Source organism: Phyllobates terribilis, unplaced genomic scaffold (assembly GCF_046119375.1).
Source record: "Phyllobates terribilis strain yellow unplaced genomic scaffold, ASM4611937v1 Scaffold_3__8_contigs__length_932513732, whole genome shotgun sequence".
NCBI lineage: Eukaryota > Metazoa > Chordata > Amphibia > Anura > Dendrobatidae > Phyllobates > Phyllobates terribilis.
In genome coordinates, this window is record NW_027362763.1 from 694,619,527 (window position 1) to 694,644,443 (window position 24,917).

At 53.0% G+C, this 24,917-nt stretch overlaps 1 protein-coding gene across 3 annotated transcripts in view; it reads left to right on the plus strand.

Moving 5' to 3' along the window:
• The window catches only part of RAB3GAP2 (RAB3 GTPase activating non-catalytic protein subunit 2), a 68,738-nt gene that overhangs the window by 14,768 nt on the left and 29,053 nt on the right, over positions 1–24,917 (plus strand). For all 3 annotated transcript variants that reach the window (XM_073671912.1, XM_073671911.1, XM_073671913.1), the window contains exons 2-6: positions 8,992–9,059; positions 10,810–10,933; positions 20,170–20,251; positions 20,697–20,744; positions 22,174–22,249. In XM_073671912.1, coding sequence (XP_073528013.1) covers positions 8,992–9,059; positions 10,810–10,933; positions 20,170–20,251; positions 20,697–20,744; positions 22,174–22,249 — 398 coding nt within the window. The remainder of the gene's footprint in view (positions 1–8,991; positions 9,060–10,809; positions 10,934–20,169; positions 20,252–20,696; positions 20,745–22,173; positions 22,250–24,917) is intronic.

Here is a 24,917-nt window from a genome sequence, read left to right on the forward strand (position 1 = left end):
CCGGCGCTCTGCTCCTGTGCACTGAGTCTCAGCAGCAGCTCCGATGTATTCACTGCTGTTTGCATCCTGATGATGTAGATAGCGGTGATGGCGGACGGGGGAGATCATGGTGCGGCCCGTGGGCTACTGTTTCAGCCCATCGGCTATCTGTCTGCAGGCCAGACTGGAACAGTCAGTGGGCCGGAGGTGGCCCATTGGCTGCAGTTTGCACAGATCTGCCATAGAGGTTGAATGGAGTGTGCACCCACGACCTTATATTGAATCGGAATCAGTAGGGGTCCCAGTGGTCACGCCCCCACTAATCAATAAGTTATCCTTTGGAGAGTTAGGGTGCTTTCACATTGCTTTCTGTGTCCCTGTTGGGGCAGACGTCCGAAATCCCCAGAAAAATGGGATCTGGACGTATGCGCTGACAGGAACCATAGACTGCAATAGTGACGGCAGAGCGAACGTGCGCTCTACCGTGCATTTTTTTTTTTGGGAGTTTATGTCCACAGGAGGTGGACACTCAGATGTAGGCTGCTGCGCCTGAGTGTCCGCTTCCTGTAGGCGTACACTTCCTAAAAAAAAAAGTGCACGCCAAAGCGCACATTCGCTCTGCCGTCACCATTGCAGTCTATGGCCCCCATCAGCGCACACGTCCAGACCCCGTTTTGCGGGGGATTTTGGACGTATGACCTGACAGGGACACAGAACGCAATGTGAAAATAACCTTACACATTTTTAATGATTTATCATCAGGATTTTGCTATGTAATCTAAGATCATCATGATGTAGGGACAGAGACTCTGATTCCAGCAATGTATCACTTACTGGGCTGATCTCTGTATAACCACACTGTGCATAGGCAGAAAGCTCCATAGAGAGTTACGCTGCCGCTATTGTAATACTCAGGAAATTTTTCAAATGCAAATCCACAAAGGTTAATCTGAATACTGGCAGCTTGGGAACGTTGCGGCATGTCAGATTATACTGCGGATTTCACCCTTTGCAATGCTCTGGGTAAAATGCGCAGAAATGTGTGGATTTTGCAGCCAATCTGTAACAGATTTTTCTCACTGCAGTTTAAGTCCTATGTGGGAAAATCTGGCACTTGACGAGCTTTTACAGGTATGTGTAGAATCTGGGACATCTGCACAAAGGTTTCTTTGAGGTAAGGGGGTCGACATATACAGTTGAAACCAGAAGTTTACATACACTATATAAAAAGACACCTATCCATGTTTTTCCTCAATATCTGGCATGAAATCAGAATAAACCTTTCCCATTTTAGGTCAATTAGGATTACCATCATTTTTAGTATTTTCCAAATGCCGGAATAATGAGAGGGAGAGAGAGAATGTTTTAAGCCATTTTCATTACTTACTGCAAAGTCAAAAGTTTACATACACTAAGATTACTATGCCTTTAAACAATTCTGGACTGCCCATATGATGATGTCATGTGTTTGGAAGCTTCTGAGTTAATTCGAGACACACCTGTGGATGTATTTTAATGCACACCTGAAAAACCTGCTTCTTTGTGTATCATCACGGGAAAGTAAAGAAATCAGCCAAGATATCAAGGACTTGCACAAGCCTGGCTCATCCTTGGGTACAATTTCAAGATACCTGATGGTGCCTTGGTCATCTGTACAAACAAGATGGGAAAGTCCAGCCATCATACTGCTCAGGAAGGAGACGGGTTCTGTGTCCCAGAGATGAACGTGCTTTGGTCTGACATGTTCGTATCAACCCAAGGACAAAAGCAAAAGACCTTGTGAAGATGATAGCGGAAGCTGGTAAGATTGTGTCAATAACCACAGTGAAACAAGTACTGTATCAACATAGGCTGAAAGGCCTCTCTGCCAGGTAGAAGTCATTACTCCAAAAGAAACATACAAAAGCCAGATTAATGTTTGCAAATGCACACAGGAACAAAGACCTTAATTTTTGGAGACATGTCCTGTGGTCCGATGAAACTAAAATTCAACTTTTTGGGCATAATGACCATCATTATGTTTGAAGGAAAAAGGGAGAAGCTTGGAAGCCTAAAAACACCATGCCAACAGTGAAACACAGGGGTGGCAGCATCATGTTGTGGGGTTGTTTTGCTGCTGGAGGGACTGGTGCACTTCACAAAATAGATGTCATCATGAGAAAAGAAGATTATGTGGCAAAACTGAAGCAGCATCTCAAGACATCAGCCAGGAAGTTAAAGCTTGGATGGAAATGGGTCTTCCAAATGGACAATGACCCGAAGCATACTGCCAAAATGGTAACAAAGTGGCTTAAGGATAACAAAGTCAATGTTTTGGAGTGGCCATCACAAAGCCCTGATCTCAATCCCATTGAAAATTCATGGACAAAGCAGAAAAGTCAGGTGCGAGCAAGGCGACCTACAAACCTGGATCAGTTACACCAGTTTTGTCAGGAGGAATGGGCCCAAATTCCGACCAACTATTGTGAGAAGCTTCTGGAAGGAGATCACAAACGTTTCACCCAAGTCATTCAGCTTAAGGGCAATGGTACCAAATACTAATGAAATGTATGTAAACTTTTGACTTTGCAGTAAGTAATGAAAATGACTTAAAACATTCTCTCTCTCATTATTCTGACATTTGGCAAATATTAAAAATGATGGTAATCCTAATTGATCTAAAATGGGAAAGGTTTATTCTGATTTCATGTCAGATATTGAGAAAAACATGAATATGTGTCTCTTTATATAGTGGATGGGAACTTCTGGTTTCAACTGTATATATTCATGTTGCAGAATGCACTTTGACAGCCAGGGAAGAGACAGATTTCTCGTCAGACCCATGATATGTGCTTGGCGTTTTGTGGTGCTGCGTCTTCTCTCTGTTCAGCAGATGGCTTGCTGTGGGTACGCAGATTTCGTTCTCATCTGATCAGTGGGCACGCACGGCTGTGGGATAAGGAGGGCACGCACGGCTGTGGGATAAGGAGGGCACGCACGGCTGTGGGATAAGGAGGGTGCACTTTGGCTGGGATAAGGAGGGTGCGCTTTGGCTGGGATAAGGAGGGTGCGCTTTGGCTGGGATAAGGAGGGTGCGCTTTGGCTGGGATAAGGAGGGTGCGCTTTGGCTGGGATAAGGAGGGTGCACGGCGGCTGGGATAAGGAGGGTGCACGGCGGCTGGGATAAGGAGGGTGCACACTGGTATTGCAGTGACTCATTCCTAATGGAAATGTCAGTCTCTCCACCGCACATGAATTGTGCTCTGCTGACAGGGCCCTCCGAGCGGCGGTGCAGTGGACTGTGCATTATCGTTCACTCCAGCAGATATTTCAAGTGTAATCTCATTAGCAAACTATGTTGATTCCACCCCCCCCCCCCTGTAATGCAGTCTGCACAGAGCCTGTGTTTGGCGAAGTACAATACTCTGCTCAATTCATCCGGATGGAGTGAAAAGAATATCCTTTTCTTCTAATCTGGAGTTGTTGTGTTGCCCTAACATTAAAATCTGCTTCCTACTTTTAGGCAGCAGTCTATTGTTTGACCGGAAGATTAATAGGTTGGTGCAAAAGAATTAATCTAATATTGTTTAAAGGGGTTGTCCAGTACTTTTAAAAATTTGCCAATGTGTTTTAATGATAAATAGAAGCTTCTTTCTAATTACCTCCTGGTGCTGTTTCTGCCTGTGAGCGGCGCTATCGGTGGCCCTCGGCTGCAGCCGGCTCTGACATCACGACAAGTCCAGGCTGTAGCCGTGGGTCCCTCTTCCGTGTTCCACCGGTGACTGCTGGGTTGTGGGCGTCGCACCCGGCATCCACCGCATGCTCTGCCTCTCCCCATTCATTGGGAAAGCGCGTGGTGGATGCCGGGTGTGACGCAGGGGAATAACCCCGCCCACAACCCAGCAGCCACTGCGGGGACCCCAGCGGTGAGTCACGCCTCACTTGTCGTGATGTCAGCGGGGGGTCACGTGCTGCCTATGAGCGGCCACCAATAGCGCCACTCACAGGCAGAAACAGCAACAGGAGGTAATTAGAAAGAAGCTTCTATTTATCATTAAAACACATTGTCATATTTTTAAAAGTACTGGACAACCCTTTTAATGGAGTCCATTCAATTTAACATTATCGTCTATCGGTGGGGGGTGGGTCGAGTTCTGGGACCCCCAAATAGCTTGCTAATGGGACTTTGAAATGCCGTCGGAATCGAGTGGTGGCCGCACATATGGACCTCCGCTTCATTCATTGTCTATAGGACTGCCGGAGATAGCAGTGAACAGTGCGCCAATCTCAGGCCATCCTATAGGCAATGAGTGCACGTGCGACCACTACGCCACTCCACTGGAGCAGAGAGGGGGGGCCATTAGTACTTGATCAGATGGAGTTTGGCCAAGAAAAGGTTGGGGTCTGGGTGATCTCTGACAGGTTCTCACAAAGTTGTTTTTTTTTTTCTGTCTAAAAAACAGACTAGACCTAGAAAAGCCCGGTGTAAATACTTTTTGTTTTCTGTTTTTATTTTGCTATTAATGTACCTTGTGAATAAGATTTTAAAACTCTCATTTCGCTGTTACTGTAAAATGCGGCATGAAAAAAGCTCGCTGATGAAATGCATCAAAATCACAACTTCAAGACCGAAGACTGGCCAAATGTGGACTTCTTGGGACCAGTTGTACTGTTTATTGGTACCGTTATAGGGTTCATAAGACTTTCTGATTCATATTTATTCAATTCTATTGAAAATCTTTTAGTTTTGTTTTAATATTTTGACCATAAGAGGTGAATATTGATCTACTTATATTTTGTTTTATTTTAAACTTTTTTTTTTTCCCCATATTTTTTTTTTCTACTTTTTGTCTCCCAGTGGGACTTCGAGTGATTAAATGTATAGTACGGGGCAGTATGACAGTCTATTGTAGAAATGGTAACTCCTAGAAAGAGAAAGCGGCTTATCCCGGCCACAAGTCTACAAACATAGCAGACACCAGGGCCTTCAGCTGCCACGAGAATAGTATCGGCGATGGACGGGACACCCCCTTCCTCATTTCCAACTGCTTAAATGCTGCCGTCACAATTGGCAGTGGCATCTAAGGGGTCAAACTGCTGCATATGGAGCTGGCTCCGATTTGCAGCACTTAAAGGAATAATTCCATATCCAATATCCTATCCCAATATGTAGTAGGTATAATAATAGTATTAGCAAATACCTCCAATTAGAAATGTAGTATAGTTCTCCTGATTAGCTATGTCACTTACCTCATGTGCAGGGCATTGCAGAAGCTTAGGTATCCATGGCTATCTGTCACTATATGAGTGGTTGTAACCATGGATACCTAAGCTACTGTAATGCCCTGCACATGGGGTAAGTGACATGTTATCAGGAGAACTATACTACATTTCTAATTGGAGGTATTTGCTAATATTATTATTATTACTCCTACTACATATTAGGAGAGATGTGCTGCTGAAAATGGCGATTTTTCAGACCGCACAAACAATCTGATTGGCTGCCAGATGAGCTTTTTGCTATATCAATGACTGATCGCTGCCATGTTAACCGATGGTCTAAAACGAACATCGTTGCAAACGCTGAGGGTAAGTGACACATTATGTAGAGCCAATGCCTCCTTTTTAATATCCCTTTAACAGAAGGTAAAATTCTAGGGGAGGTGTAAAGACTTTGGTGACATGTGCAATCACAGCTGCAGAACGTATGATGCAAGATGTGAGGGCTCAGGTAGGCGGCGGGTTAGGAAAGTACAAGAAGGAACATGTGGGACCAGATTGCATGATTTCCTGATGGGTTTTATCTTCACTGTTGGAGGTTATGGCTTTAAAGGGGCTGTCCAAGATTATTCAAAATGTAAAAAAATAGATGATTTGTGGGGTTGTCCATGTCGGACCCCTACTGTTCTGATATTGGTATATCCGAAGGATCGGTGATCAATAGCGAGGTCTTACAAAACCTCTTCTTAGTGCCGTCACTGGTAGGGGGCACATCAGTGGACGTACATTGTGATGGTCGTACGTCTTTCATCCGTACTTTTGTGCTTTGTGCAGTGTGTCTCTTAATCTCTGCTCAGTTACGGGTGACTTGTGACATTAAAGACTGGGATGGTTAGGAGTTTCTACGGGTGGCAAATCTAACGTCAATAAAACTGTCATGTATCATGATTTGGGAATCATACAGACAGTATTTCATTATCATTGTGCTGTTTCCTTGCTTTGCATTAAGGTTTGCCCCTCTTTAGAAGTTTGTCCATCCTCTCCGTCTAGCTCTGATGTCAGGAACCCCCCCCCCTTCTTCCTCATTCTTCCTCCTCATTCACTGTCTATTAGCCATCTTAGAAGCTCAGGCGTTTGCAGCCCTGTTTCTGAAGTCTTTTTTACCTGCTGTATTTGTGCATATCCACAAGAATTCAGCTGGAAAATAACCCTTCTTCTGGAATCTTCATTTTGCCCCTGCAGTCGAGTTCAAGCTATCTGAGGACATCACTGTGTGAGTAACGGTTGAAAGAGGCAGCCTAGAAACAGTGTCTCAGCGCCCTACACTTGCAGCTTAGTTATAGAGTCAGAATAAAAATGTTCATTCATTTCGCAAATCTACGTGGAAATAGGAGTGAGAAGCTGCAAAATCTGCACATCAGATGTGTGAATATTGCCATGAATTTACATGAAATATACAGTGGAAATATTACTAAAATTATCTGGAGTTTTTCTGATGGCTGAATTTATTTTATCCCATGAAAATAAAAATGCAGACGGGGCATTGGAGCTTCTATAAAAGGGCTACTCCCATCTTCGTAGGTGATGGCAGATCATGAGTAATCGCTAACTGAAGAGAAACTAGCAGTGCAGCAGCACTAAAGCCCCTTGCTTTTCAGGATAGGACGCATGACGTTAATAAAAGAGAACCTGTCCCTTCTGCTGGCGGGATGTTATCGAGCAGGAGGAGCTGATCAGATTGTTGTGCATTTTTGTGGAAAAAGTTTTAGTAAACCTTACATTTTATTCATTGAAATCCCTGGTATTTGTATATGTATTTGTCCAGAGGGCGGTCACTGTATGACTGTGCATGCGGAGACAGCTGTCAATCACTGAGTAGCACCGCCCACTGGACTCTTCTGCATACAAACACCTGGGATTTCAATGAATAAACTGAAAGTTGTAATGAATCTTTTCCCACAAACTTGTATATAATTTTGCTTGGCATCTCTTTCTCTATACTGTGCTGTCACACGGTATGAAGAAGGTCTCCTTTAAGTGGATGGCATATACTGGTGAAAGAACACTCCACCCTGTTTTTTTGGTGGCTAATGTTGACATTTTGGTCAGCAGCGATCTCTTCCAACTCCACCTTCCACATGAGCAATCGTCCGAGCATTCATGTGTTTTCCATGGGGAGAGCGGAGAAAGTCACTGCCAGACACTTCCGGGAGCAACTTATCTCCCACGAATATAAAAGGATCAGGTGTATAAAAGTATTATTCATCTCTCCCCTCTTATCGTTTTTTTTTTTTTAGATCGATACTCATCAGTTGCTCAGCCAATTCTTTTTCCCCAACATTTGTTGTTTTCTAATTGGAGTGTTCAGACTACACAGGGTTTGTTTGTAGTCTGTTACCATGGAGACACACAGGGCTGTAAAGGAGCTGTTGGCAGAAAACAACTAAGTGTTGTAAATGTACATAAATATTATAGGGTTAAACTGTCAGCAGCATTTCATGTACACACATTATTGCATTTTCATGGATGGTGTCACTGTCCTCACATAAGTCAGTAACGCAGGACTGCGACATCCAGCACCCGGCGCTGCACGGAGCGAATAAGATCATCGTGTCAGTCAGTGCAGGTCAATGCTAACTCCGTATGATAGACACCCACGCACGCCCGTGCCTCCATCCATTGCAGGAAACATGACGTGCTTCCTTTCTTTATAAAGTGGCTGGTGAAGGACACCCAGAGCACCAGCAGCAACAAAGCCGACATTTCCCTGTGCTTTTTATAGATGGGCTTTTTATAGATGGGCTACGGAGCTGTCTTACGAAGGTTTGCAAGCCCCGTATAGTCTAGTCCTGCGATCACAATCCCTTTTTGATCTGTTTCCGATTTTTTTTTTTTTTTTACCGAACGTACATTAGTGAGAAGTATTGAACATATTGAAACGACTGCCACATCTGACTACACAGGGTTCGTTTGTGGTCTGTCACCATGGAGACACATAGATCTGCATGGAAGCTTTATTTTTTTTTTTTGCAATCGGTGATACAGATGTGGAAGACAGGACCTTTCAGTCACTCACTGCTGAGAGGTGCACAAAATCATGCACACAGCCATGCAATCTCCATAGACTGTATGCATTGTACCCTACAGCTTAGTGACATTACATATGGCACTGTCATAGGATGTCACATTAACCAAAAGGCACGGCATACGTTTTTCTGATATGCTGCGGTCACCGGTACAGGGGTGCATGGATGATTTACCGAAATTTGCATAAGGAAGCGTGTCGAGAGTAAAAATTGCCTATCCTTTGTGGCATTGCTCATTACAGAGAGCTGTCCTGCTACTGGGAGTGACATCCGTGCAAGATGTGTGTGTGTGTGTGTGTCAGTAGCTTCATGGCAACGGGTTTCCATTGTGGAGCACTAGCCTTGGATCACCAAGCACGAGCCTTGCATCACCAAGCACAATGTCAGACACCTGATGGACTAATGTGAAGCCTTTCTTTGTGATTTTGTTCCCTTCAGTCAGAAGCTACAATGTGCACATTCCAATTTACCTGCCTGCCACCATTCACACGAGCCCCCCCACCCATACACCTAAAAAGAAAGTGCACCTTCTAGAAGTTAGCGCATAGGAAAAGTGTTTCCTGCACAGACTCCGGGGCTGCGGATTTCACTTTTTGCTTGGAGTTACAATTTCCATGTGTTATTTGTTAATGTTTGCCTTGTATTGTGTTACTGTGCCGGCCGTCTCTCATACCCTATAGGGACGCAGAAATTTATTGGACTTTTTTTTTTTTTTTCTTTTGCACAGAAAATTTATCCAGCTGGGAAAATGAAGACTGGGGATCATGGGAAGAGCATGAAAGCAAGGAAGTGTCGGTAAGTTTCAATCCGTCCTTATCCTGTGTGGACTGCAGCTAACCTTACAGCACATGGTCATTATTTTTCGTATGCCCTAAAAGCCCGATACATGCGGGAAGCACTCTTGGGAGGTCTATGTTTTATAGTGAGAATTGGACCCCATCGCCCACCGCCTGTAATATGGAGGGGGCTGCACATGTGTACGGGAGTTTTGAAAATTACAGAGAGAGCGTGCTTGGAAAAATTTTCTTTAGAAGTCTCAATACCAGGGCGTCATTCCCAAGATAGACGAGACCCCCATTTGTTGGACATTTATGGAATACCCTGTGCCATATGTGACCCAGCTAGCACAGCCTCTTTAGGGCTCCCTAGCACTTAAGGTACACGAGGAACATTAGACATGGATTTCTGCTTTAATTGCTTTCTCTAATCAGACCTGCAATATGCCTCTTTCCATTTATTATGGTGGGGGGTTTTTGGGCCACTAGATGGAAAGTTTTACATCGCCATTGTCTGCTGCCATAGCACATCAAGTGCAATAAAGGAATATTCCCATCTCCCAGATCCTATTCCAATATGTAGTAGTAGTAATAATAGTAATATTAGCAAACACCTCCTATTAGAAATGTAGTATAGTTCTCCTGATTAGCTATGTTGCTTACCCCATGTGCAGGGCATTGCAGTAGCTTAGGTATCCATGGCTACGACCACTAAAACCTGTCGTAACCATGGCTACCTAAGCTACTGCAATGCCCTGCACATGGGGTAAGCGACATAGCGAATCAGGAGAACTATACTATACTAAATTTCTAATTTGGAGGTATTTGCTAATATTATTACTATTACACCTACTACATATTAGGATAGGATCTTGGAGATGAGAATACTCCTTTAATTTATTTTTCCATCATGTACATAATAAGCAACCCTCAATTATCCACTACTACCTATTATCAATAAGCAATATGTCACCCAGTTTTTTCTAGAAAATTGAGAAACTAACACGTCAAGAACTGAAATAATGTCAGGATTGGCTCATTAGGGTAATCATCCCTGCAGAGATATAGGGATATCCATCATTTTAAACTGTTTTATTTTAGCTTCAAAACATCTAAAATGAGAAATGAAGCTGCTGTATGAATAGGTTTGATCCTATACTAATTTGTGTATACAGCTCTTATGCAGGCCTATGCGTCTCTATGGTGACAGACTACAAACAGTCCCTATGTAGTCTGATCCTGCAGTCAGAATTATTTTTTATGTAATCTCTGCTGCTTGCTGACATGAATGCATTCGCTGGGTTGTGTAGCTATGTGTGTGTGAGGCTGGGCTTCTACAATGCCATCACCACCTGCAATGGATACTGTATATAAAACAATATATATAAAATAGTCAGAGAATAAATGTAATATTCCGCATGATAAACAATTGCAGAATTGATGTGATTCCCTCACATGGTAGATTGACAGGAATTTTTTTAAAAAAAGTTATTTATATTGGAATTCAGAGATGAAACCGCTCTGTCCTCCAGGCCCGAAAATAGCATCATTCCTTTGGGAGGGGGTTACATTTCTTATTTCTCGTTTAATAAGTGCAAGTCATAATTAATTACTAATACACCTTTTATAAGTTTTCCTGCTACACAGATCCCTCACTTCCCTCCATACAGTCTTAGTTATATGATGATTCTCTGCGCAGACCCCACAATGGCTGCACCTTATTATTTTCTGAAAATAAACTTCTTGTTCTGTTATTGCATTGTGCACAGGCTGAAGAAGAAATCTCAAGTAAAGCTCCGTCTGTCTACTGGCTACAAGACTGCGTGTTGTCCCTGTCACCCACCAACGATCTGATGGTGATCGCCCACGATCAGAAAGCCGTATTCCTAGCACGTAAGAACATCTCCCCTTCTTCTTGAGACTGAGTGATTGGGGCGGAGGTAGGAGAGAGTAGTCTGCCCTTTTTCTATTGCTTGAGAGACTCTGGTCACTCGCTCTCTGATGGCTCGGTTGCGCCCTCTCTCGCTCTCTGGTCGCTCGGTTGCGCCCTCTCTCGCTCTCTGGTCGCTCGGTTGCGCCCTCTCTCGCTCTCTGGTCGCTCGGTTGCGCCCTCTCTCGCTCTCTGGTCGCTCGGTTGCGCCCTCTCTCGCTCTCTGGTCGCTCGGTTGCGCCCTCTCTCGCTCTCTGGTCGCTCGGTTGCGCCCTCTCTCGCTCTCTGGTCGCTCGCTCGCGCCCTCTCTCGCTCTCTGGTCGCTCGCTCGCGCCCTCTCTCGCTCTCTGGTCGCTCGGTTGCGCCCTCTCTCGCTCTCTGGTCGCTCGGTTGCGCCCTCTCTCGCTCTCTGGTCGCTCGGTTGCGCCCTCTCTCGCTCTCTGGTCGCTCGGTTGCGCCCTCTCTCGCTCTCTGGTCGCTCGGTTGCGCCCTCTCTCGCTCTCTGGTCGCTCGGTTGCGCCCTCTCTCGCTCTCTGGTCGCTCGCTCGCGCCCTCTCTCGCTCTCTGGTCGCTCGCTCGCGCCCTCTCTCGCTCTCTGGTCGCTCGCTCGCGCCCTCTCTCGCTCTCTGGTCGCTCGCTCGCGCCCTCTCTCGCTCTCTGGTCGCTCGCTCGCGCCCTCTCTCGCTCTCTGGTCGCTCGCGCCCTCTCTCGCTCTCTGGTCGCTCGCTCGCGCCCTCTCTCGCTCTCTGGTCGCTCGCTCGCGCCCTCTCTCGCTCTCTGGTCGCTCGCTCGCGCCCTCTCTCGCTCTCTGGTCGCTCGCGCCCTCTCTCGCTCTCTGGTCGCTCGCGCCCTCTCTCGGTCTCTGCTCGCTCGCGCCCTCTCTCGGTCTCTGCTCGCTCGCGCCCTCTCTCGGTCTCTGCTCGCTCGCGCCCTCTCTCGGTCTCTGCTCGCTCGCGCCCTCTCTCGGTCTCTGCTCGCTCGCGCCCTCTCTCGCTCTCTGCTCGCTCGCGCCCTCTCTCGCTCTCTGCTCGCTCGCGCCCTCTCTCGCTCTCTGCTCGCTCGCGCCCTCTCTCGCTCTCTGGTCGCTCGCGCCCTCTCTCGCTCTCGGGTCGCTCGCGCCCTCTCTCGCTCTCGGGTCGCTCGCGCCCTCTCTCGCTCTCGGGTCGCTCGCTCGCGCCCTCTCTCGCTCTCTGGTCGCTCGCTCGCGCCCTCTCTCGCTCTCTGGTCGCTCGCTCGCGCCCTCTCTCGCTCTCTGGTCGCTCGCGCCCTCTCTCGCTCTCTGGTCTCTCGCTCGCGCCCTCTCTCGCTCTCTGGTCTCACGCTCGCGCCCTCTCTCGCTCTCTGGTCTCACGCTCGCGCCCTCTCTCGCTCTCTGCTCGCTCGCGCCCTCTCTCGCTCTCTGCTCGCTCGCGCCCTCTCTCGCTCTCTGCTCGCTCGCGCCCTCTCTCGCTCTCTGGTCGCTCGCGCCCTCTCTCGCTCTCTGGTCGCTCGCGCCCTCTCTCGCTCTCTGCTCGCTCGCGCCCTCTCTCGCTCTCTGCTCGCTCGCGCCCTCTCTCGCTCTCTGCTCGCTCGCGCCCTCTCTCGCTCTCTGCTCGCTCGCTTGCACCCTCTCTCGCTCTCTGGTCGCTCGCTCTCGCCCTCTCTCGCTCTCTGGTCGCTCGCTCTCTGGTCGCTCGCGCCCTCTCTCGCTCTCTGGTCGCTCGCGCCCTCTCTCGCTCTCGGGTCGCTCGCGCCCTCTCTCGCTCTCGGGTCGCTCGCTCCCTCTCTCGCTCTCTGGTCGCTCGCTCGCGCCCTCTCTCGCTCTCTGGTCGCTCGCGCCCTCTCTCGCTCTCTGGTCGCTCGCGCCCTCTCTCGCTCTCTGGTCGCTCGATCGCGCCCTCTCTCGCTCTCTGGTCGCTCGCTCGCGCCCTCTCTCGCTCTCTGGTCGCTCGCGCCCTCTCTCGCTCTCTGGTCGCTCGCTCGCGCCCTCTCTCGCTCTCTGGTCGCTCGCGCCCTCTCTCGCTCTCTGGTCGCTCGATCGCGCCCTCTCTCGCTCTCTGGTCGCTCGCTCGCGCCCTCTCTCGCTCTCTGGTCGCTCGCTCGCGCCCTCTCTCGCTCTCTGGTCGCTCGCTCGCGCCCTCTCTCGCTCTCTGGTCGCTCGCGCCCTCTCTCGCTCTCTGGTCGCTCGCGCCCTCTCTCGCTCTCTGGTCGCTCGCGCCCTCTCTCGCTCTCTGGTCGCTCGCTCGCGCCCTCTCTCGCTCTCTGGTCGCTCGCTCGCGCCCTCTCTCGCTCTCTGGTCTCTCGCTCGCGCCCTCTCTCGCTCTCTGGTCTCTCGCTCGCGCGCTCTCTGGTCTCTCGCTCGCGCCCTCTCTCGCTCTCTGCTCGCTCGCGCCCTCTCTCGCTCTCTGCTCGCTCGCGCCCTCTCTCGGTCTCTGCTCGCTCGCGCCCTCTCTCGGTCTCTGCTCGGTCGCGCCCTCTCTCGCTCTCTGGTCGCTCGCGCCCTCTCTCGCTCTCTGGTCGCTCGCGCCCTCTCTCGCTCTCTGGTCGCTCGCGCCCTCTCTCGCTCTCTGCTCGCTCGCGCCCTCTCTCGCTCTCTGCTCGCTCGCGCCCTCTCTCGCTCTCTGCTCGCTCGCGCCCTCTCTCGCTCTCTGCTCGCTCGCTTGCACCCTCTCTCGCTCTCTGCTCGCTCGCTTGCACCCTCTCTCGCTCTCTGGTCGCTCGCTCTCGCCCTCTCTCGCTCTCTGGTCGCTCGCTCTCTGGTCGCTCGCGCCCTCTCTCGCTCTCTGGTCGCTCGCGCCCTCTCTCGCTCTCGGGTCGCTCGCTCCCTCTCTCGCTCTCTGGTCGCTCGCTCGCGCCCTCTCTCGCTCTCTGGTCGCTCGCGCCCTCTCTCGCTCTCTGGTCGCTCGCTCGCGCACTCTCTCGCTCTCTGGTCGCTCGCGCCCTCTCTCGCTCTCTGGTCGCTCGCTCGCGCCCTCTCTCGCTCTCTGGTCGCTCGCTCGCGCCCTCTCTCGCTCTCTGGTCGCTCGCTCGCGCCCTCTCTCGCTCTCTGGTCGCTCGCTCGCGCCCTCTCTCGCTCTCTGGTCGCTCGCTCGCGCCCTCTCTCGCTCTCTGGTCGCTCGCTCGCGCCCTCTCTCGCTCTCTGGTCGCTCGCGCCCTCTCTCGCTCTCTGGTCGCTCGCTCGCGCCCTCTCTCGCTCTCTGGTCGCTCGCTCGCGCCCTCTCTCGCTCTCTGGTCGCTCGCTCGCGCCCTCTCTCGCTCTCTGGTCGCTCGGTCGCGCCCTCTCTCGCTCTCTGGTCGCTCGCTCGCGCCCTCTCTCGCACTCTGGTCGCTCGCTCGCGCCCTCTCTCGCTCTCTGCTCGCTCGCGCCCTCTCTCGCTCTCTGGTCGCTCGCTCGCGCCCTCTCTCGCTCTCTGGTCGCTCGCTCGCGCCCTCTCTCGCTCTCTGGTCGCTCGCTCGCGCCCTCTCTCGCTCTCTGGTCGCTCGCTCGCGCCCTCTCTCGCTCTCTGGTCGCTCGCTCGCGCCCTCTCTCGCTCTCTGGTCGCTCGCGCCCTCTCTCGCTCTCTGGTCGCTCGCTCGCGCCCTCTCTCGCTCTCTGGTCGCTCGCTCGCGCCCTCTCTCGCTCTCTGCTCGCTCGCTCGCGCCCTCTCTCGCTCTCTGCTCGCTCGCTCGCGCCCTCTCTCGCTCTCTGCTCGCTCGCGCCCTCTCTCGCTCTCTGCTCGCTCGCGCCCTCTCTCGCTCTCTGGTCGCTCGCGCCCTCTCTCGCTCTCTGGTCGCTCGCGCCCTCTCTCGCTCTCTGGTCGCTCGCGCCCTCTCTCGCTCTCTGGTCGCTCGCGCCCTCTCTCGCTCTCTGGTCGCTCGCGCCCTCTCTCGCTCTCTGGTCGCTCGCGCCCTCTCTCGCTCTCTGGTCGCTCGCGCCCTCTCTCGCTCTCTGGTCGCTCGCTCGCGCCCTCTCTCGCTCTCTGGTCGCTCGCTCGCGCCCTCTCTCGCTCTCTGGTCGCTCGCTCGCGCCCTCTCTCGCTCTCTGGTCGCTCGCTCGCGCCCTCTCTCGCTCTCTGGTCGCTCGCTCGCGCCCTCTCTCGCTCTCTGGTCGCTCGCTCGCGCCCTCTCTCGCTCTCTGCTCGCTCGCTCGCGCCCTCTCTCGCTCTCTGGTCGCTCGCGCCCTCTCTCGCTCTCTGGTCGCTCGCGCCCTCTCTCGCTCTCTGGTCGCTCGCGCCCTCTCTCGCTCTCTGGTCGCTCGCGCCCTCTCTCGCTCTCTGGTCGCTCGGTTGCGCCCTCTCTCGCTCTCTGGTCGCTCGGTTGCGCCCTCTCTCGCTCTCTGGTCGCTCGGTTGCGCCCTCTCTCGCTCTCTGGTCGCTCGGTTGCGCCCTCTCTCGCTCTCTGGTCGCTCGGTTGCGCCCTCTCTCGCTCTCTGGTCGCTCGGTTGCGCCCTCTCTCGCTCTCTGGTCGCTCGGTTGCGCCCTCTCTCGCTCTCTGGTCGCTCGGTTGCGCCCTCTCTCGCTCTCTGGTCGCTCGGTTGCGCCCTCTCTCGCTCTCTGGTCGCTCGGTTGCGCCATCTCTCGCTCTCTGGTCGCTCGGTTGCGCCCTCTCTCGCTCTCTGGTCGCTCGGTTGCGCCCTCTCTCGCTCTCTGGTCGCTCGGTTGCGCCCTCTCTCGCTCTCTGGTCGCTCGGTAGCGCCCTCTCTCGCTCTCTGGTCGCTCGGTAGCGCCCTCTCTCGCTCTCTGGTCGCTCGGTAGCGCCCTCTCTCGCTCTCTGGTCGCTCGCTCGCGCCCTCTCTCGCTCTCTGGTCGCTCGCTCGCGCCCTCTCTCGCTCTCTGGTCGCTCGCTCGCGCCCTCTCTCGCTCTCTGGTCGCTCGCTCGCGCCCTCTCTCGCTCTCTGGTCGCTCGCTCGCGCCCTCTCTCGCTCTCTGGTCTCTCGCTCGCGCCCTCTCTCGCTCTCTGGTCTCTCGCTCGCGCCCTCTCTCGCTCTCTGGTCTCTCGCTCGCGCCCTCTCGCCCTCTCTGGTCTCTCGCTCGCGCCCTCTCGCCCTCTCTCGGTCTCTGCTCGCTTGCGCCCTCTCTCGCTCTCTGGTCGCTCGCTCGCGCCCTCTCTCGCTCTCTGGTCGCTCGCTCGCGCCCTCTCTCGCTCTCTGGTCGCTCGCTCGCGCCCTCTCTCGCTCTCTGGTCGCTCGCTCGCGCCCTCTCTCGCTCTCTGGTCGCTCGCTCGCGCCCTCTCTCGCTCTCTGGTCGCTCGCTCGCGCCCTCTCTCGCTCTCTGGTCGCTCGCTCGCGCCCTCTCTCGCTCTCTGGTCGCTCGCTCGCGCCCTCTCTCGCTCTCTGGTCGCTCGCTCGCGCCCTCTCTCGCTCTCTGGTCGCTCGCTCGCGCCCTCTCTCGCTCTCTGGTCGCTCGCTCGCGCCCTCTCTCGCTCTCTGGTCGCTCGCGCCCTCTCTCGCTCTCTGGTCGCTCGCTCGCGCCCTCTCGCTCTCTGGTCTCTCGCTCGCGCCCTCTCTCGCTCTCTGGTCTCGCGCCCTCTCTCGCTCTCTGCTCGCTCGCGCCCTCTCTCGCTCTCTGCTCGCTCGCGCCCTCTCTCGCTCTCTGCTCGCTCGCGCCCTCTCTCGCTCTCTGCTCGCTCGCGCCCTCTCTCGGTCTCTGCTCGGTCGCGCCCTCTCTCGCTCTCTGGTCGCTCGCGCCCTCTCTCGCTCTCTGCTCGCTCGCGCCCTCTCTCGCTCTCTGCTCGCTCGCGCCCTCTCGCCCTCTCTGGTCTCTCGCTCGCGCCCTCTCGCCCTCTCTCGGTCTCTGCTCGCTTGCGCCCTCTCTCGCTCTCTGGTCGCTCGCTCGCGCCCTCTCTCGCTCTCTGGTCGCTCGCTCGCGCCCTCTCTCGCTCTCTGGTCGCTCGCTCGCGCCCTCTCTCGCTCTCTGGTCGCTCGCTCGCGCCCTCTCTCGCTCTCTGGTCGCTCGCTCGCGCCCTCTCTCGCTCTCTGGTCGCTCGCTCGCGCCCTCTCTCGCTCTCTGGTCGCTCGCTCGCGCCCTCTCTCGCTCTCTGGTCGCTCGCTCGCGCCCTCTCTCGCTCTCTGGTCGCTCGCTCGCGCCCTCTCTCGCTCTCTGGTCGCTCGCTCGCGCCCTCTCTCGCTCTCTGGTCGCTCGCTCGCGCCCTCTCTCGCTCTCTGGTCGCTCGCGCCCTCTCTCGCTCTCTGGTCGCTCGCTCGCGCCCTCTCGCTCTCTGGTCTCTCGCTCGCGCCCTCTCTCGCTCTCTGGTCTCGCGCCCTCTCTCGCTCTCTGCTCGCTCGCGCCCTCTCTCGCTCTCTGCTCGCTCGCGCCCTCTCTCGCTCTCTGCTCGCTCGCGCCCTCTCTCGCTCTCTGCTCGGTCGCGCCCTCTCTCGCTCTCTGCTCGGTCGCGCCCTCTCTCGCTCTCTGGTCGCTCGCGCCCTCTCTCGCTCTCTGCTCGCTCGCGCCCTCTCTCGCTCTCTGCTCGCTCGCGCCCTCTCTCGCTCTCTGGTCGCTCGCGCCCTCTCTCGCTCTCTGCTCGCTCGCGCCCTCTCTCGCTCTCTGCTCGCTCGCGCCCTCTCTCGCTCTCTGCTCGCTCGCGCCCTCTCTCGCTCTCTGCTCGCTCGCGCCCTCTCTCGCTCTCTGCTCGCTCGCGCCCTCTCTCGCTCTCTGCTCGCTCGCTTGCACCCTCTCTCGCTCTCTGGTCGCTCGCTCTCGCCCTCTCTCGCTCTCTGGTCGCTCGCTCTCTGGTCGCTCGCGCCCTCTCTCGCTCTCGGGTCGCTCGCTCCCTCTCTCGCTCTCTGGTCGCTCGCTCGCTCCCTCTCTCGCTCTCTGGTCGCTCGCTCGCGCCCTCTCTCGCTCTCTGGTCGCTCGCGCCCTCTCTCGCTCTCTGGTCGCTCGATCGCGCCCTCTCTCGCTCTCTGGTCGCTCGCTCGCGCCCTCTCTCGCTCTCTGGTCGCTCGCTCGCGCCCTCTCTCGCTCTCTGGTCGCTCGCTCGCGCCCTCTCTCGCTCTCTGGTCGCTCGCGCCCTCTCTCGCTCTCTGGTCGCTCGCTCGCGCCCTCTCTCGCTCTCTGGTCGCTCGCTCGCGCCCTCTCTCGCTCTCTGGTCGCTCGCTCGCGCCCTCTCTCGCTCTCTGGTCGCTCGCTCGCGCCCTCTCTCGCTCTCTGGTCGCTCGCGCCCTCTCTCGCTCTCTGGTCGCTCGCTCGCGCCCTCTCTCGCTCTCTGGTCGCTCGCGCCCTCTCTCGCTCTCTGGTCTCTCGCTCACGCCCTCTCTCGCTCTCTGGTCTCTCGCTCGCGCCCTCTCGCCCTCTCTGGTCTCTCGCTCGCGCCCTCTCGCCCTCTCTCGGTCTCTGCTCGCTCGCGCCCTCTCTGGTCGCTCGCTCGCGCCCTCTCTCGCTCTCTGGTCGCTCGCTCGCGCCCTCTCTCGCTCTCTGGTCGCTCGCTCGCGCCCTCTCTCGCTCTCTGGTCGCTCGCTCGCGCCCTCTCTCGCTCTCTGGTCGCTCGCGCCCTCTCTCGCTCTCTGGTCGCTCGCTCGCGCCCTCTCTCGCTCTCTGGTCGCTCGCGCCCTCTCTCGCTCTCTGGTCGCTCGCGCCCTCTCTCGCTCTCTGGTCGCTCGCTCGCGCCCTCTCTCGCTCTCTGGTCTCTCGCTCGCGCCCTCTCTCGCTCTCTGGTCTCTCGCTCGCGCCCTCTCTCGCTCTCTGGTCTCTCGCTCGCGCCCTCTCTCGCTCTCTGCTCGCTCGCGCCCTCTCTCGGTCTCTGCTCGCTCGCGCCCTCTCTCGGTCTCTGCTCGATCGCGCCCTCTCTCGGTCTCTGCTCGCTCGCGCCCTCTCTCGGTCTCTGCTCGCTCGCGCCCTCTCTCGGTCTCTGCTCGCTCGCGCCCTCTCTCGGTCTCTGCTCGCTCGCGCCCTCTCTCGCTCTCTGCTCGCTCGCGCCCTCTCTCGCTCTCTGCTCGGTCGCGCCCTCTCTCGCTCTCTGCTCGGTCGCGCCCTCTCTCGCTCTCTGCTCGGTCGCGCCCTCTCTCGCTCTCTGCTCGGTCGCGCCCTCTCTCGCTCTCTGCTCGGTCGCGCCCTCTCTCGCTCTCTGCTCGGTCGCGCCCTCTCTCGCTCTCTGGTCGCTCGCGCCCTCTCTCGCTCTCTGGTCGCTCGCGCCCTCTCTCGCTCTCTGGTCGCTCGCGCCCTCTCTCGCTCTCTGGTCGCTCGCGCCCTCTCTCGCTCTCTGCTCGCTCGCGCCCTCTCTCGCTCTCTGGTCGCTCGCGCCCTCTCTCGCTCTCTGCTCGCTCGCGCCCTCTCTCGCTCTCTGCTCGCTCGCGCCCTCTCTCGCTCTCTGCTCGCTCGCGCCCTCTCTCGCTCTCTGCTCGCTCGCGCCCTCTCTCGCTCTCTGCTCGCTCGCGCCCTCTCTCGCTCTCTGCTCGCTCGCTTGCACCCTCTCTCGCTCTCTGGTCGCTCGCTCTCGCCCTCTCTCGCTCTCTGGTCGCTCGCTCTCTGGTCGCTCGCGCCCTCTCTCGCTCTCTGGTCGCTCGCGCCCTCTCTCGCTCTCGGGTCGCTCGCGCCCTCTCTCGCTCTCGGGTCGCTCGCTCCCTCTCTCGCTCTCTGGTCGCTCGCTCGCGCCCTCTCTCGCTCTCTGGTCGCTCGCGCCCTCTCTCGCTCTCTGGTCGCTCGCGCCCTCTCTCGCTCTCTGGTCGCTCGATCGCGCCCTCTCTCGCTCTCTGGTCGCTCGCGCCCTCTCTCGCTCTCTGGTCGCTCGATCGCGCCCTCTCTCGCTCTCTGGTCGCTCGCGCCCTCTCTCGCTCTCTGGTCGCTCGCGCCCTCTCTCGCTCTCTGGTCGCTCGCGCCCTCTCTCGCTCTCTGGTCGCTCGCTCGCGCCCTCTCTCGCTCTCTGGTCGCTCGCTCGCGCCCTCTCTCGCTCTCTGGTCGCTCGCTCGCGCCCTCTCTCGCTCTCTGGTCGCTCGCTCGCGCCCTCTCTCGCTCTCTGCTCGCTCGCGCCCTCTCTCGCTCTCTGCTCGCTCGCGCCCTCTCTCGCTCTCTGCTCGCTCGCGCCCTCTCTCGCTCTCTGCTCGCTCGCGCCCTCTCTCGCTCTCTGGTCGCTCGCGCCCTCTCTCGCTCTCTGGTCGCTCGCGCCCTCTCTCGCTCTCTGGTCGCTCGCTCGCGCCCTCTCTCGCTCTCTGGTCGCTCGCTCGCGCCCTCTCTCGCTCTGCGGTCGCTCGCACTCTGACTTTTCTGACTGTCATTTTCTTCGCATTGTTTTTGCTTTGATTTCACAGCTAAGTGGAAGGCTGATGGGAAAGGCCGGGAGGAGATGCAGTATGAAGTGGTCTGGAGCGGCTCTCTAAATGTTGAAGAGAAGTAAGTTTCTCCCAAACACATTGACTTACAGGACATAATGACCTCACCTGATATTTTCTCGGCCTCACTTACTTTACTGTTACCTGGAAAACATCAACAAGCTGACATTGACTGATCTAGAATAATTTCTATATTTTCTGTGTTATTTGGTCTAGCTGTTCTAGATATTGATGCACGGAGCAATTATAATAATTGTCGTCATTGAATAAAATCCATCAGCACGTGAGGATAATACATTAGATGAAGTGTAAAGCAGTAATAACATCATGTACAATCGTTATCTACCTCTATTTTCGCAGTGCATTGTATACATTAGACTTCATCACATTTGTGAGGTTTGTGTTCAGATGCTATCGCAGAACAGGAAGAACTTGTGATGGAATAAGGTCTGACTTTTTGGATTTATAGGATCTGTTTAACCCCTTGATACCCTTTTGCTTTGCAGCGAATTTATCAGTAGCGCTTTGTGCATCCCATTGGCGAGCCAGAAAAGGTAATACATACGGTGCAGCGGGTGCGTCTGTCTCCACTCGTAACTTATAGTGGGTGCAGTAGTTAAATGCGTTGGTGCTTAGGGGCGCCCAGAGGGTCACTTTGGCAAATTTTAGACTAATTTCACGTGTTTTAAAGAATTTGGACATCCTTTGTGGGCTTTAAGTAAATGCATGTGTTTATGGCAAAAAAAAAAAAAATTTGTAATCGGGTTTCATGAAATTTTTTTTTAAACGTTTTGGCTTCTACATCCTCTATCTATTACAGTGCATAGCAGACTGCAGAATGATATAACATTGAATCTGTCAATGAACAGAGTTTGACGTCGGACTCCGTAAACCCTTATCTTTCTCCTCAGTGAACTCCTAACCTGTGATGCATAGAGGCTGTGGAATATTATAGATGACACCCATTACAAAATGACTTTTTAGCCAAAATACATGCTTTTAAGTAACAAAATCTACGGAAGTGTATTAATATTCATTAATAAAAAGAAAAAATATTAATTGGCATGCACTTTTGACTAAAAAAAACAAAAACAAAACATTTTTGTAATAGAACTTCAATTAAAGTTTTGGACTGTTTGGCTTCTACAGCCTCTATGTATCACAGGTTAGAAGATCGTAAGGGAGATGAAAGAGAAGATTTACAGACTTGAGAAAGAGGTCACTGATAATTTCACTGGTAACTCATTCTGCAGTCTGATATGTATAGTGATATATAGAGGATGAAGAAGCCAAACCTTCCACAATTTTAATGAAACCCATTATTTTTTTTTTTTTAGCTAAAACATAAGCAAAAAAGGAATTGGCATCTTTAGGAGGGGGGGGGGGTTAGAAAACATTTTTTATAATTTTCTCATTGAAAAAAAAATTGTATTGTTTGGCTTCTACAGCCTCTATGTATCACAGGTTATAAGATCATACAAGAGAGAAGAGGAGAGATAATGGTCAGAAGAAGCTCACTAATGCATTTACTGGTCCCTCATTCTGCAGCCTGCTGTGTACTGTTATACATACAGGATGTAGAAGCCAAACAGTGCAAAGTTTTTGATGAATCTGTTACAATATTGCTTTGAGAATAAGGCTGTACACTTTAGACTATTGTTGGCCAAACCTTCCTACTTGGACGGATTGGTTTACCATATAATATTTATAGTAGATTCCCATTTCTCCCCTAACCACAAATGTTTAGCGAGAGAAGGATCGGGTTGTAGGATTTCAGAGGAGGAAAGCGAAGGTGTCTGTTCCCTCTCTGCAGTCAGAACACATGCACACACTGTGTAGTGAGCATATATGTGATTAGAGACGGGGAGGGTTGGTGGTGGACGTGGATGAGTATTCGGATGACAGGTATCTACAGTGTATGGCAGCTTTACTGTGCATCCGTGTACATGTCTGTGTATACTGAGCCTCCCATATCTCCCACAGGAGTTCTACTGGGAGGCCGGACTGGACTTGCATCGTCATTGGCTTCACTTCTGGATACGTGCGCTTCTACACCGAGGTTACTTCTTAACATCTTTTATATGTATAAAATGTATTTTATTTATTTTTAATTTTTTTTATTTTTATTTTTTTACAATTTTCTAGTGTACCTCTTATATAAATATCTTACAGTATTTCAGTAGAAAGTTTTCTGTTACCTACAGAGGACAAAACTCAGCCCTGATCATGCAATGGACCCAAGGTTATTACCCAATTATTGTATATGGAGGACTATGTGGGGCCATTATACTGTATGGAGGACTATGTGGGGCCCATTATACTGTATGGAGGACTATGTGGGGCCCATTATACTGTATGGGGGACTATGTGGGGCCCATTATACTGTATGGAGGACTATGTGGGGCCCATTATACTGTATGGAGGACTATGTGGGGCCCATTATACTGTATGGAGGACTATGTGGGGCCCATTATACTGTATGGAGGACTATGTGGGGCCCATTATACTGTATGGAGGACTATGTGGGGCCCATTATACTGTATGGAGGACTATGTGGGGCCCATTATACTGTATGGAGGACTATGTGGGGCCCATTATACTGTATGGAGGACTATGTGGGGCCCGTTATACTGTATGGAGGACTATGTGGGGCCCGTTATACTGTATGGAGGACTATGTGGGGCCCGTTATACTGTATGGAGGACTATGTGGGGCCCGTTATACTGTATGGAGGACTATGTGGGGCCCGTTATACTGTATGGAGGACTATGTGGGGCCCGTTATACTGTATGGAGGACTATGTGGGGCCCGTTATACTGTATGGAGGACTATGTGGGGCCCGTTATACTGTATGGAGGACTATGTGGGGCCCGTTATACTGTATGGAGGACTATGTGGGGCCTGTTATACTGTATGGAGGACTATGTGGGGCCCATTATACTGTATGGAGGTCTATGTGGGGCCCATTATACTGTATGGAGGACTATGTGGGGCCCATTATACTGTATGGAGGACTATGTGGGGCCCGTTATACTGTATGGAGGACTATGTGGGGCCCGTTATACTGTATGGAGGACTATGTGGGGCCCGTTATACTGTATGGAGCACTATGTGGGGCCTGTTATACTGTATGGAGGACTATGTGGGCCCTGTTATTCTACATGGAAGACTATGTGGGGCCCATTATACTGTATGGAGGACCATGTGGGCCCATTATACTGTATGGAGGACCATGTGGGCCCATTATACTGTATGGAGGAATATGTGGGGCCCATTATACTGTATGGAGGACTATGTGGGGCCTATTATTCTGTATGGAGGACTATGTGGTGCCTATTATTCTGTATGGAGGACTATGTGGGGCCTATTATTCTGTATGGAGGACTATGTGGTGCTTATTATTCTGTATGGAGGACTATGTGGGGCCCACTACACTGTATGGAGGACTATGTGGGGTCATTATACTGTATGGAGGACTATGTGGGGCCCAGTATTCTGTATGGAGGACTATGTGGGGCCCATTATACTGTATGGAGGACTATGTGGGGCCTATTATACTGTATGGAGGACTATGTGGGGCCCATTATTCTGTATGGAGGACTATGTGGTGCTTATTATTCTGTATGGAGCACTATGTGGGGCCTGTTATACTGTATGGAGGACTATGTGGGCCCTGTTATTCTACATGGAAGACTATGTGGGGCCCATTATACTGTATGGAGGACTATGTGGGGCCCATTATACTGTATGGAGGACTATGTGGGCCCATTATTCTACATGGAAGACTATGTGGGGCCCATTATACTGTATGGAGGACCATGTGGGCCCATTATACTGTATGGAGGACCATGTGGGCCCATTATACTGTATGGAGGAATATGTGGGGCCCATTATACTGTATGGAGGACTATGTGGGGCCTATTATTCTGTATGGAGGACTATGTGGTGCCTATTATTCTGTATGGAGGACTATGTGGGGCCTATTATTCTGTATGGAGGACTATGTGGTGCTTATTATTCTGTATGGAGGACTATGTGGGGCCCACTACACTGTATGGAGGACTATGTGGGGTCATTATACTGTATGGAGGACTATGTGGGGCCCAGTATTCTGTATGGAGGACTATGTGGGGCCCATTATACTGTATGGAGGACTATGTGGGGCCTATTATACTGTATGGAGGACTATGTGGGGCCCATTATTCTGTATGGAGGACTATGTGGTGCTTATTATTCTGTATGGAGGACTATGTGGGGCCCACTACACTGTATGGAGGACTCTGTGGGGTCATTATACTGTATACTGGTTGGCCCGTGACTTTGTCCAAGTGTTTCTTTTTTGGCCCTATGTGTGTTCAAGTTTGACATCACTGCCTTATGGGGTTATATATATTATAGCTTTTTTATGTATTATTATTTAAATTAATTATTTTTAAATAATAATTTTATTTAAAATGTTATGTGGAGTTGTACTCCCCTACCAGCTCCTCTATGGATCCAGTGCAGGCAGTTCCAGACGTCTGCACAGACTCCAGAATTGGTGCATGCTGAGCTCAGAAGTCACAGGACCACTGCAGCCATTGATTGGCTGCAGCGGTCAGGTGTCTAGAAGAGCGCATCATCAGAGAAACATTTAATGACTCGCTCTTCTAGTCACCTGACTACTGCAGCGATATTATGAGTTCCGAACTGAGCAGACACCGCTTCGGAAGTCGGTGCATACCACC